The sequence below is a fragment of the Coccinella septempunctata genome, chromosome 5 (assembly GCF_907165205.1).
Source record: "Coccinella septempunctata chromosome 5, icCocSept1.1, whole genome shotgun sequence".
In the NCBI taxonomy this organism is placed as follows: Eukaryota; Metazoa; Arthropoda; class Insecta; order Coleoptera; family Coccinellidae; genus Coccinella; species Coccinella septempunctata.
Window position 1 is genome coordinate 29,261,627 of NC_058193.1, and position 13,910 is coordinate 29,275,536.

General features: G+C 34.2%; 2 protein-coding genes across 2 annotated transcripts; one reads left to right on the forward strand and one right to left on the reverse strand.

The window, feature by feature from the left end:
• The first annotated feature begins 2,397 nt into the window (after positions 1-2,397).
• Positions 2,398-8,716, forward strand: LOC123313770 (NF-kappa-B inhibitor cactus-like). The gene is made up of 4 exons (XM_044898777.1): positions 2,398-3,026; positions 4,742-5,097; positions 7,522-7,850; positions 7,960-8,716. The coding sequence occupies exons 1-4, from the start codon at positions 2,662-2,664 to the stop codon at positions 8,017-8,019; spliced, it is 1,110 nt and encodes a 369-aa protein (XP_044754712.1). The 5' UTR covers positions 2,398-2,661; the 3' UTR covers positions 8,020-8,716.
• A 793-nt stretch (positions 8,717-9,509) lies between these two features.
• Positions 9,510-10,587, reverse strand: LOC123313304 (39S ribosomal protein L4, mitochondrial). Its single transcript, XM_044898133.1, has 3 exons — positions 10,135-10,587; positions 9,811-10,078; positions 9,510-9,755 (listed from the first exon to the last, which is right to left on the reverse strand). The coding sequence occupies exons 1-3, from the start codon at positions 10,505-10,507 to the stop codon at positions 9,536-9,538; spliced, it is 861 nt and encodes a 286-aa protein (XP_044754068.1). The 5' UTR covers positions 10,508-10,587; the 3' UTR covers positions 9,510-9,535.
• Between the last annotated feature and the right edge of the window lie 3,323 nt (positions 10,588-13,910).

The window sequence follows — 13,910 nt, forward strand, 5'->3', positions numbered from 1 at the left end:
ACGTTTTACCAATACAAAATATATTGACTGTTCAAAGTCAATAAAAAAAGTCGTACATTTTGTGATCATTCGTTTCTCAGAAACTTAGAATCTCGAGCGCAAAACTGCGAATATCTTAGAAGGGATTTTAATTTTTAATTGTTTTCCAAACATGATTTTGAAGATAAGAAACCAATAGAGTGATTCAAGGATGGGAAAATATTTTCGTTGGTCCAAACACAATGAAGAGAAATTTATGGAAATAACCAATGAGTTATTTTTCTGAAAGAAACCTACATGGATCAGCCCACAATTTCTACTATCTACTTCGGAGAATTGACGAGACCGTTGATAAATTGCTTTCCTAAAATCCCTGTCGTAATGTGTACTTCCAATTCGAGATGGTATACCATATAGTATTTAACATTGAATCATCAGGTATTTTGTGGTTGAGTTTTACTCCAAACAATCGGATCTCAAACGATATGTACAAAGGATAACTCTGGTTTTTCAAATTTGGTTGTTTGCCAGTCGTAAAACAATAAATCTTTATAGGATTACTGAGAATATAATACTGATGGATTAGATTCTATATGGTGGTTACTTACTGGTAATTTGTAAAAGTATTTTTGTGTTAGAACTGTTCCAGTCATCATTAGGATTACATATAGCAATTTCATATATCACTTTCATCATCTTATTCTTTTACTTAGTACAACATGTTTCCGGAATTTTTTGGATATTTTTCAATGCGCTTTCGAAAACAAGCTTCGGATTCTTTTGGGAGAGAAGCTTCGGAAGATGGAAGGTACTTTTCACTTTTGGTGTGAATTTCTAGACTATTTTGAAGTAATAGATCTACTTTATACTATTTAGAAAACATCGATTGAATAAAACAAATTTCTGGCATAATTTTGAATCAAACAATCAACAAAACCTCATGCTGTATTATGTAATGTAACATCACACTTTTTCTCGACTCTGAGATCAATCCTCAAGTTATTTTTGAAATCAGAGGGTACCATTCAAAATCCAAATTTTGCCATAAATCGTAAATTCAGCCCAACATATTCCTTAACAAACAAAAAGAAAGTGAAAGAATTTAAGTAATAGGTTCAGCAACAGCACAATCGAAAACATGATTTTTTTCGTAATATTTTTTCTTTATTTTTCAAACCTCGAATAATAGTTGACCAATTTTTGTGTTTCATTCGGTTTTTCTGAAAAATTTCTAAAATTCAGGCTAGAAAAATTTCAGACTGAGTCAAAAACAACACACGAAATTCATATCTTAATAAATTTTAATTTCAATTAATTAATAAATTGTTTTATGGAAGAATTCTCAGGCAAATATTTTTTATGTTTTATTGAGGAGTTATATACATCCTCTGAGAAGGGTAGAGGAAAATTGAGTTTTTTTAAATGGCGACCCTAATATTTTTTTGCTGAGGATGATGGGGTTTTTATAGGTATCAAAGAAATGTTTAAACTCATTGAATTCGAAATTTTCCTTTTTTTTATGTATTTTGAGGTCGATGATACCTATGTGCAACTGATGTTTTACAAGTGTTATAGAACAATATTCTTTTTTCGTGAGGGTAGTGATTTATGAATTATCTGAAATAAAAACCACAACTACAATTCTAATTAATCGTAATGCTTTTGACTCTTTTTTGTCTTGGTGATAATGATTCGGAAAATAAATACATATTATTCTTTATTTTGTTAAATAAATGAACATGTGATGAATAGGTCTTTGATAACACTCCAAAAACATCAATCACTCCTGAAGTGTGTGCCATTGACCCCAAAAAGCATATAAAAGTTTAACCATTTCATCCCTGCAAAAACCATCAATGACCAAATCATCCTCAGCAAAGTTACGGTACCATTTCAAAAAACCACCCTCCACCTCTCGTACAGAATGCATGACAAACTACTCAATTATACATTTACCTGTTCGATCATTTTTCTACAATTCGGTAAACACAGAAGATTTTTGCGTTACTTTTTACTCACGATGATTATTTTTTCAAAAGTATCATTCGAAAAACAACAGTAAGTAAATATTGTATAACTAGATAAGATTTCGATGGGTCCTATCATCATCGTGATCATGTTGAGCACACATTGATTAAATATTTATTCAAATAAAATTCATGCAAAGCTGTTCGAGTAACAATTTCCATAAAGAGCAGTTACAATTATTCATTGTGCAAAACAGAGAATGTCATAAGTCCCTTATCTATAACAGAAATTTTTTCCCAAAAGTCTTGGTGTTATCCGAAATAAAATTGCTGTGAAAACCGCATATTTATTTGCGATCACAAATTTACGCATCGTCATTAACTACATCTAATCAGTCGGAATACCCCCCAATAACATAAAAATAATGAGATAAAGCGCAAGTGAAAACAATAGCCGACTATACTTTCCTATCGGTCCATAAGATACGGTACCAAAATGGGGGGCTCCTCAAACCAAATTGGTAGGCGTCTCTGAAAGCCATCCGATCCAAGGAGCCTGCGCCAGTTCTGGTTTTTCCGAATTGCCGGTATTGGTACTTAGCTCGAGAATTTCATTAAAATTCAGTATTAGCAAAACGCTCACCATCGTCGCCTGTTGGCAGTGAATCTTCTCAGATATTTCGGTTGATCAGAGTGCTGTGACAATTTTTCCAAAATGTACGGGGTTAATAGTTCACTCTCCGGATCTTCAGTGGCGGACGAATGTGCGAAAATAGAAGCGCGACCTATAGACAGTGGTTTTCTCTCATCCTCTGATATTTCCGACTCGGAAAATTTCACTTCCGAACAGCTTTCCGCCAAGTCTGAATTTTCCGATTATTTTGTCTCAGGAAACGAGGTCGTCGAAGACGGAAACATGAAAGTGGACAACAGGGTGTATTTTCTCAGCGAGAGTTTGTCGAAAATCAAGGTGGAGGGATCCTGCACCAACGACTTGTCGTCCGACAAATCCGCTACAGAGGACGCATGGGGGAAGAAGAATAAGGGACAATTCATTCTGCAGGATGAGCACGGAAATACGTAAGTAATTTGGACATTCAATTTTAATATTATTGATATTCAGAATTGAACACTTGCTTCAAATGACGTCAAACTGTGTTTTATCGAACTTTCGATCACTTATTGTTCATAAAAGCAATTAAGACAATTGTATTGGATCAATGAAACGTTTCCTGGATTGATCAGTCGAAGAAATAAATATTTAAAAAATGTTTGACGTCACAAGAAGTTGATATACTACATCCTATATGAATTGATTGAATCTTGATCTTCACTCTGATGATTTAAACCAAATTTATGCAGCAGAAATGGGAGTTTCTTTTTGCCCTGGTTAAACACATCAATTTACTTACTTCTCAGGTGTGAAATCCAAAGTACATGAAATTATCTATCATAAAACTCATTCAACAGTATCCAGATGATATTTAAAAAATATTCACAATCTGATTGTTATTTGAATAACGATTGAAATAGATAAAAAAATTGAGATATTTTATTCATTTCAATTCAAGTTCTTCCTTGTCTTAATTCTTTTAAGTTCCATTTTTTATCAAAATTTCTTACACACCTAATGACTCAAATATTCCCTTTCTCGTTTTTGACGATATCTTCTTTACATTCCTTACCGTCATGGCTGGTTTTTCCAACAACAGTCGTGATTACTAATGAATCATCAAAAGTAAGAAATTTCAACCGTATTTGAACACCCTGACGTTATTCAGAAATTCCAAAGGCTGCATTATTCTCGGAAAACGTATAATTGAAGGGTTCATTTCTTCTAACGTTAACCAAAGTGGAATAGAGGTAATTATTTTGGGGTTTACCTGCGATAAAATTTGGCAATGGACTAGACGTTCCCTCAGCTTTATGGCGTAAATATTTACGACTGTTTGTTTCATACAGATAGGGACGAAACGATTGGGAAGTCTAACGCATAAATAACGAATTTTTCCGTGATGATGTTTGAATAACTTCTGGTTTTCCCCAGAAGTTACTGGAATAATTCGCAAACAAATCGTCTTTTTGGAAATTTTTTGGAATTTAAAAAGTTTCCTTTACACAACGGAGCAGTAAAAACCATATTCCATGATTTGCACTGTGTAAACGGTATAGGTCATGGATAAACAGTGAAAATTTTGTACGATTTTTCCAATTATTAGTGTACAGTGGGAAAAAACTTTTCAAATTATCATAAAATTGCCGTAAAATGACGGAAGAACAATCTTCCTGTCCTTCCAACTACTACTTTCACGTAGTGAAGCGTAAATTTCGGATATCCATAATTTGTTTACACAGTTTGTTCCGGTGTGTATTTTTTGACTTCTTCCTCCGACCGTGAAGGAGTCGAAGATCACGATCATTACCAACGCGTAATCGGTGAAAGTTTTTTTACGCCACGCAAGAATACCGACTGGTAAATCCACATTGCCACACCGATGTTTGTCAGTTATCTCATCCGAAGCGATGTATGTCTAAAATGAAAGTCAATTGCGATTTGTTCATGGAATTTTTCAAGTTCATTGACGTGAGTGCACGTTCATTAACTTCGCAATGGGTTAGAAGCCTATTTGCCCAATAAGAATCGAAACGTTGCAAAAAGAGATCCCTGGTCTCGTCGCCAATTTGATTGATCACATACTGGTAGTTAAGATACTCTTTACCAAATGGTCCCAACATCATCAGTATATTTTCAAAATGTTCATGAGCCTCAGTTACAACTTTTTTTTTTGTTACAGACACCTTCATCTTGCCATTTATTTCTGCTACTCGGACATGGCGTTCAACCTGATAAGGGCAGCAATCAGTCCAGTCTACTTGGACCTGTTAGATCAAGATGGGCAATCTCCCTTGCATCTTGCAGTTGCCACAAATCAATATCAAATAGTTAGAAGTTTGATCGTTGCTGGTGCTCATCCAGGTATTAGGAATTCTAAAGGGGACTCACCTCTTCACATAGCAGCTAGATTAGGGTATTACAACTGCTGCAGAGCCATACTAGAGCCAGTGAGAAGGGAAGAATTCAAATCACTATGTCTATCTTATGATGAAGTGCATTACAAGATGGTGGATTTGGAACAGTGGAACTACGAAGGTAGGTGTTGAATTTTTTCGAAGATTCCATTATTAGTAGTCCCTTGAAAGTCATTCAGTTCTACCGCTCAGTTTTAGTTGAATTTCATTTTAATTATCGGAAACTCGTATAATGAAATCAGAATAGATAGGTCACAAGTGTTTCTATCAGTAGTTGAACAAATCTTCGTAAATTCAAATAACTAAATTATACTATTAGCGATAAAACCGCAGCTTGGAAATTCCATCGGCGCAATATTTTTTTAATCTCATTTTGTTGCTTGGTGTCAGGTTGAAAACGCATTATATTCTCGTTTAGATTCACATTTTCTCGGTGATTTAAATATTCGGTATATCCGCCTATAAAGAGGAGAAGATGATTGAATCATTGATGACGAGTTTGAATGGTTATACGTACAATAAAATGTGAATAATATTTCATTATGTTATGTGGTTTGCTATCATGCTATCTGAAATTGAAAGCATCTACTTTCACAAGTGCATTAATTTAGTTGTTCAGGCATTTCACCTCCTTGTAAGGAAAAAGAAAAGCTTAAGCTAAACATATGCAGTACCTAGTTGAATTTCTACAAGTTTTCAATATCGGATCGACAACAGAAAAAGAATATTTCTAGATTATCTTCCAACCACGTGTCTAAAATCAAAATCGTATTTATAATTGTTATGTCCCTCTTTCTACTCTAAATATACGAGAAAGCTGACCTTCGAAAAAATCCCAAAAAGTTGGGTTCAGTTAAACCTAACGGTTGAGCCGAGACGGGTGAACTTCTCAGATTTATCACTAGAAGAATGGCTCTACCAGAATATGTATCACATTCAGTTCTACGATAATTATCCTGGAAGAAAAACTACTCGAAAGCTGACCTTCGAACAATTCCCAAAAAGATGGGATCAGTTAAAAATTCGTCAAGACCGAAGAGTTGCACTGAGGTCGATGACTATTCTACTAATAAGTTGAATAAATATATTTCTTTTATTAAGATGAACCGTGAATGAACAAATCCCACAGATACTTTTTACAATAGCTTTCGAAAAACACTGGTCAGGCCCGGCGCAAATAGAAACGCAGGTTAGTGAGGTGACGCAGAGTGAGTTTTTGTAAAACATAGAAAAGACCAAGACTGCGCAAATAGAGCGTGACAGTGACTTGTCAGATAGTACGTGCATCGCAGGAAAAAGCTGCGTCACCCTGCGTCACCTCACCAACCTGCGTTTCTATTTGCGCCGGGCCTTATTCCCGGCAAGAAGATTTCTCCGCTTATAAACAGTTGGAAGCCCTCAGATATGGGTTCGTTGAAACCATTATTCATTTAATGGGTACGCCGGCTAGTTTGGAAATCCCGAAATCGATTTTGTGCCTCTCTTTCGAGCCAAGGCAAATTCATGCATTTCCTGAGTCAGTAACCAACGTATCTGAAAAGTATTCCATCTGATACTTATTTCAATAGGACGGAAAATCCATCGTGCTGTAGGTAGGTCACAGATAGTGGGTTTGAAGCACGTGAATCATTTAGAAAATACAATGGATAAAAACCTCAGTGGAATCCTTGGAGTTTGCCTTGTCCCATTTATACGTAATTGAAAATCCAAAAGTCTAGGGAAATATAACGGTGAATCTCCATCCAATCCTCAATCTGTTTCAAAAGGTAAAATAACTGGGAACATATTAATTATCGATTCAGTATTTATCGACTTCCGCTAATCAACTCTGTATCCGCATCAAGCAGAAATTGAAATACTTATCAGAAATATTCGGAGAAAATGCATAAACGAAAGGATTTTGCGAACATTTTTATGAAAATGCGTCTATTTCTATAAGTTGAATCAATAGAGCACCTAAACGTTGGGGTCATTAAATAAATCATTTCCTAAATGATAGTGAAAGAACAGAGAAATGAGGAATCGCCGACCAAGGTTTCTTGGCCATTTAAAATGACAGGCGAGAGGAATTGTAAAATGACTAAAGCACTTCATACCACATCCTGTCTGAACAAAACGATTCTCGAAGATACCCAAGAAAAACCTCCAAATATCGGTGTGTAACAATTACTAACAGGGATTCCCAGTGCCAGTCAAGATCTTGACTGGCGAGTCTACAAATGGGAAAGATATCTTCTGGGTTTTCTAAACATATACCGGTCGACTTTAGCACCTTTTTGAAGGTAAGAGCTTGCGGATTTCACGGCTCAATTATTAAAATTCGACTTAATAAATACGCCAAGCAAAATTGATCACATCCTACACGGTTACAGCACAAACAGTATATCAATCATTTGAAACATATAGACCGTTTATAAAATACATAAATACACCTGAACCTCATGATCAGCTCTTTAATTTCCGGGAAAAATTTGAATAATCTTGCAAAAAACTGAAACATTCGACACCCAAATCATCCGTCTACAACAATATTTTTTTATTCCAGGTCAAACTTGCGCCCACATAGCCGCTTTAAATTGCCATATTGACATTCTAAGGCTCCTCATGAGATGTGGGGCTGATATAAACGCCAGAGAGGGTCGAGGGGGTTACACAATACTCCATTTCGCCATACAAAACAAAATGGAAAAATTGGCGTATTTTCTACTGAGCGAATGTTCCAACTTGGAGGCTGATGTTACGACATATGCGGGAAAATCTGTACTACAGCTAGGATTACCAATCAACACAGGATTAAGTAGGACTCTTTTGTTGAGAGGAGCAGCTTCCCCTTATTCCAGCGAGGATGAAGACATGGAAGAATGCGAAGATGAGGTAAGCGTCTCTTAATTGATACAATCAAACTTTGTCAACAAGCAAATGAAAATAATTAATTTTTTATCCTCATTTCAACAATATAATAATAACAATTCTTTTGTTTCAGGTCCTCAAACGTAATAACCACCTCTATTTGCACAATAGTCTGTTGAATGGGTGTGCATAATCATCTCTAAACAGAATAATTCATCAAATTGATGAATTTCGGCGAAGTAAGAATATTGCCAAATATCTTTCACTGTGATTAAAGAATGCAAGAAATTCGAAGTACTCGGAAATCCTTTGGCAATGAGCTGGAAGAGAAGAAAATCTTTTGCAACACTTCCGGGCCCAGGAAACAAGATTAGCTGAGATGTTGCCTGAAATGTTGAAAAAAGTGGAAGTGTTAACGAGAGTACATAAAAATTACAATGCGAAAGAAGTCCTGAGTGCCTTGACGATTGATTAAAGTGTTCTTGCAAACAACATTGTTGTCGAATCACCGTTTGAGTTCCTGTATTTATTTTCTCATAACTATAGTAGTCATATTCTTTTGATATTTACCACGAAATTGTTGATCATAAGTAGTCATGTTTAATTGTTTTTAACTGTGGCCAAATTGTACACTTCCATTTTTAACTGAAGCTGTGATAAGAAGACTTTTCTATTCTATGAATAAAAATAGTTCTTTTTCAGTCAGCATGGAAAAGGAAAAATCAGTATTCCTGATTCAGAAAAAATATTTCTGAATAAGTTTGAAGTTTTTTTGAACTACCTAGGTAATATTGAATTTGTTGAATAAATCAAGCCAAATTTATTTATTACATAAGTTTTTATTATTGAAGTTTATTCTGTTACCAAATAAAACTTACTTATTGTACAAATTTACTCTCTTTTAATTCATAATTAATGTAATGGAAAACGTATTCCAAACTGAAAGCGTCTGAAAAGATATGTTGGTACAATTCACACGAGATTTGTCCAATTTGATGAATTTTTTAGTGAAAATAAATCAGAAATTCAACAGATGTCTTAAACTATATTCTTTTCAATTATTATGCGAAAAAAATTAAATTTTCATCTGTAATTATTCATCAAGGAATAATTCTTTGTTGTTTGAGTTTTGAACATACAAAAAGTGAGAATCTTATTCATTTCCGCTACTAGTTGATTATTTAGAACATAAGTTAAGTAACGGGTCTAATGAATACTGATCGCCCATCTGGTAGGTGAATAAAAAATTATTTTGTTTAAAATTCATAATCCCATACGGAAAATTTTGGATCATCGGGATCTCTTCATAGACCTATTAAACACACGCTTATTGAAATTCATTAAACATAGCGCTCACCCATCCAGATACTGAACCCACTCATGGATGCTCCGATGAAAAAAAAAATTTCCCTTTATGTATTACCAAAAATATGGATCCAATAAGTGAAACAATGCATTTAAATCACGTTTTGAAGGTTTCTGCAATATGATCATCTGGCGAATAGTCTCTGAGATGATGATTTTTTCAACAAACTTTCAATTAGGCAATAACTATATGGCTGCCAAATTCCTATTTGTCATGCAGTTTGTTTATGACAAAGAGGCATGAGAATTATGGATGAAATTTCTTAAACATTCAATTCTGTTAACAGAACAAGGAAGGGTAAAATGAAATAGTCAAAATTTGTGTAACTATGTATTTAATCTGTTTATGCTTGACTAAGCTTAAATTTTCCTGAATATAGTGTAGCATGATTTCTGTACAGAGCAGTAAGAAGCTTATTCTCTATCAATTCAGCTGCAGGTTTAGTCAAAACGAGGGTGTCATGTTTGAGCATTGAGTGAACATTTAAACCATAAGCTGGCATCAAATTCACATGCTTGATTTGGTCTGTCGCCACTGTTATATTTCTTGGCATAATATCAACTCTAAAAGTATAAAATTATTTATTGAATTTGATCAGGCTGACTTAACAATACATACTCATCAAGAATCAAAACAGATGGTCCCCAATTTCTGCTCTTGATGAGTTCCTCTATGTATTTTGGGTCTTCGGTAGGTATCTCAATATCATTTATTATATGAAGGTCATCTTGAGCGAGCTTAACTGATAACATAGAAGCTAAACCATTAACTCTCTTATAATAAGGCAACATGTAGAAATGTGGGGTGGGAGATTTAGGTCCATGAATAACTCCACCTCCTTTGAACAATGGACTCCTAATAGAACCGTGTCTTGCTCTTCCCATTCCTCAAATAGTAACAATTTTCAATAAAACTATATAAGTCATACATTGAAACGAATACCTTTCTGGGGCCAAGGTTTTTTACCGCCTCCTCTAACTTCAAATCTAGATTTGGTGTGTGCATAACTAACATAACGATACAATTGCTGCCATCTTGCATTTTCATGTATCAAATCGATTCTGGGGTTGGCAGCAAACACTTCAGGGTGAAGTTCTATTATTTCTAATTTATTCTCATCGATTGTATCGAAATTTTCAACCCATACTTGACAGGGATCTTGGTATTTGGGAGGATATGGCCATGTTTTCTGTTTGATCTCTACAGTTCCGCTGGGCTTGTTAGCAGCGTCATTGGTATCATAGACAACTTCCGTTGTTAAAGTTCTCGATAGGGGCAATGCTTGCCGAAGACGGAAAATGATTCTTTGATACATCCTGAAGTGAAAAATAATAGAAATTCCGTGTTGTAAATTCACAAAATCATCACCTACATTTTTTATTTAGGTTAGAATTCTTAACCTAAAATATTGACAGCCACCATAGACATAGATCATTTTCATTGTTCCTTAGAATGATTGGGCTCAGTATAAATTGTAATCAGATAATTTTTGGAATAACTTGATAATGAAACTTAGTTGAAAATAATACAATAAGTAAGTAAGAACGTTATATAAAAATTAAATAATAATAATGATTATTGTCTTAGAAATTTTATTACATAGATGTTAGGGCGTTACGGAAATCAAATTCGAATTTAAATGCTCGAGAAAATTATGAATGAGAAAATTGATTAAATCCATTATTATTGAATATTAAATCAACAAGTTTTTTATAATACATGTGATTTTAATAAACTTTGAGTAGCTATGTTGAAAATTCAGTTGATTTCAAAAAGATTTCCATATTGTTGACTGTTATGTTTATCAATCTCAAGTGCTTGCAAAATGGGATTTCCATTCGATAAAAAGTATATTTATAGATTATTTCGTGGTTATTCAAGATTACTATTTTCATGGGATCACAAATTCAAATTTACTGAGTTTTCTGCAGCATTTCCATTATTGTATTAAAACGCAGTAGTCGATAACGAAGTTTATAACGCCAATATGACAGCTTGTTGGCTTGAATTGAAAAGTAAAAACTTGAGACGCACAAAATCTCTTTATTGAATACATTTACAACAACAAACCTACAAGGCGTGTAGATCTTTCAAAAACAAATTTTTATCTTTCCCTGCTAACCAACCTCTTCGCTCAAACAAAAGTTTTCGAAAAAGGGCAAGAAAATAAGAAGTAGTGAATAATATACACTTCGTGTTTGTTTTTCGAAATATCTTCAAAATGCAAATTTATCATGTTCGTAGTTTTGCTACCTGATGACCAGACGAGTCTTTCGACCTATTCAAATGTCAAAAGATTGATGAGCAAAATGGTGATTATAACGATTGGTTTCCTATTTCTTTGAGCCAATTGAGAACAGAACTGACTTTTAAGGATTCTCCAAAATATTTTTTTTACCTTTCCACTTCCTTTACCAACGAAACAATACCAACGCCAATGCGTATTGAACGAGTGTTCAAAAATTGCTCATCAAGTAGGCTGTGGAATTTAGAAGGCTGACATTTTGTGCACACGTAGTAGCATTGCCAAAAGATTATAGAGTTAGGCTAACTCTATAATCTTTGAGCAGTGCCTAGCTTGTACTATCGCATGATTCTCAGGTTGCTAATTTGAAATGGCCTTACATTTTTAATCTCTAGCGTTATTTCGATAGACTAATAAATAATATAATTTAACTTTGACAGGAAAATATTAGTAGATCTGAAACCTGAAACGCTTTTTGTGAGTTTGGATCGGATCTGGGAACCTTATGTTCAACCATAGCATATTTGATCACGAATGTTTTAACGATATTTTAAATTTCGAAATTGCAATTCGTCTTGAACTACGGACCTGGAGAAATTGTACCATTCCCAGGTTCAGCGACCGAAAGTGCAACAATTGATGCGTTGTATCGGGACATAAATCGCTTTGTATTTCAAAATTTAAATTAGGTTGGGAGGACAAAAACGAATGCACTTAAATAACCATAAAAACTCCCTCATTATTCAGATAAAGACGTGGAAATCGTGGCTGGGCATAAAATGGATGGAACAATGAATGGTTATACACTGCCGATATATACGGCACATTTAATCTTGGAAATTCCAGGTTGAAAAGAGTACGATCAGACATGGTGGTAGGTATATACGAGTCCTATTTCGTTCAGAACCTCATCGATGTGGGTTTTGAGTGGTCTCAAAGAGACTCGCCGATTGCCAAGTGCTACCCTTCGGAAGTTCTGCGCTTCGCATTGTTGAACGCTTCAAATCGTTCGTTTTTGCTTATCTTATCGGTAAGTGAACTTCTATATGGCAATTTTAGGAAGGATTTATTGTTGAAAGGATTAACACTTGTATTGCAACATTATTCGGATATATTAACTCTCGGTTTCTCAAAAATTTCTATAACAATCTGATTATGCTGAGTGGATCGCTAAACACGATGTTTCTGAAGTGATGCCCTATTGCCTAAGATGTTCCGAGGAATTTTCAAGCAAAAATTAATCGAAGTTTTTTCATCAATTCTCTGTTGTGTATCTCTTCACTTTTATGCTTCAACATTTTAAAATTATCGAAAATTTAGGTATATAATATAATATAAAATATTACACTATTCAGAGTGTGTAAATAAGTAGCGCAGAAAATTCATATGTTTGGTATTCACTATTTTGTAAAAAATGCCGCGATAGATCAATTTTTATTTTAAATTAGGAAACTTTTCATGCATAATTGAAGGTACTTGAATTTTTTTAAATGGCCTATATACCTATAACTTTTGGTGCCAGACATGGAAAAAGGGTTCTTTTCGATAACACTTCATAAATGAAAGTATGTCATTGGTCTCAAAATACAAAAAATGTGAAATGTGAATATCGAACTCAATAAATTAACCATATCAGCCTTATAATAAAAAGGGTTGATGAAAAAACCTATATCAAACGATAAATCATCCTCAGAAACCAAAGGTCTATCCATTTCTGGCAGAAAAAATTGGGGCAGCCTAAAACTCAACTATTTTCAACACCTTGAAGTGCGTAACAGACTCCTCAATTATACAGGGTATTAGTGAATGAGTGCGCCAAACAAAAAAATAATCAAAATTTGTTCTATATCTATAATTTTTACCCACAAATGCTTCGTTTTCCTAGATATGGGGTGTTAAATTCTTTCTCAAAATAGGTACCCTAGTATTCCAAAGCATCGAAATAACTATTCAATGATCCTTGATTTTTTTACATTTAAAAGAAATCATCCACAGGACGGTTTTACCACTCAAGATATGACGATACTGATAAATCTCAAGATTTTAAATTTATTAGTGAAACGTTTTCTGATTCATTATACTCTTCTCTAATAGTGCATTTAGTTGAGCAAAGCTTCACCTTCAACACCCTATTGATATTATTATAATTAGGGAAAATCAGAGTAATTAAAATTCTTAAAATGTTTTCATTCAACACCAGTTTGGATTTTTTTTTCAACTCAAAATCACGTCCCTCTTTAATTTGATGGAAAGAGGATACCCTCATCGTCTCCAAAAAATCAATGCAACTAAATTATTGTTGATCTTAGGAACATTAGTTTGAAGCTCAACCGATTCCCGTCATTAAAAGTTTAATACTCAATTGGAATATAGGAATAGCCAGAGACAAATCTGGGAATAGCCCATACAATATCATTAACCCCAATCAGTAGGTTATTTGGCATTTGATATATTGTTCAGATATGAAATACCA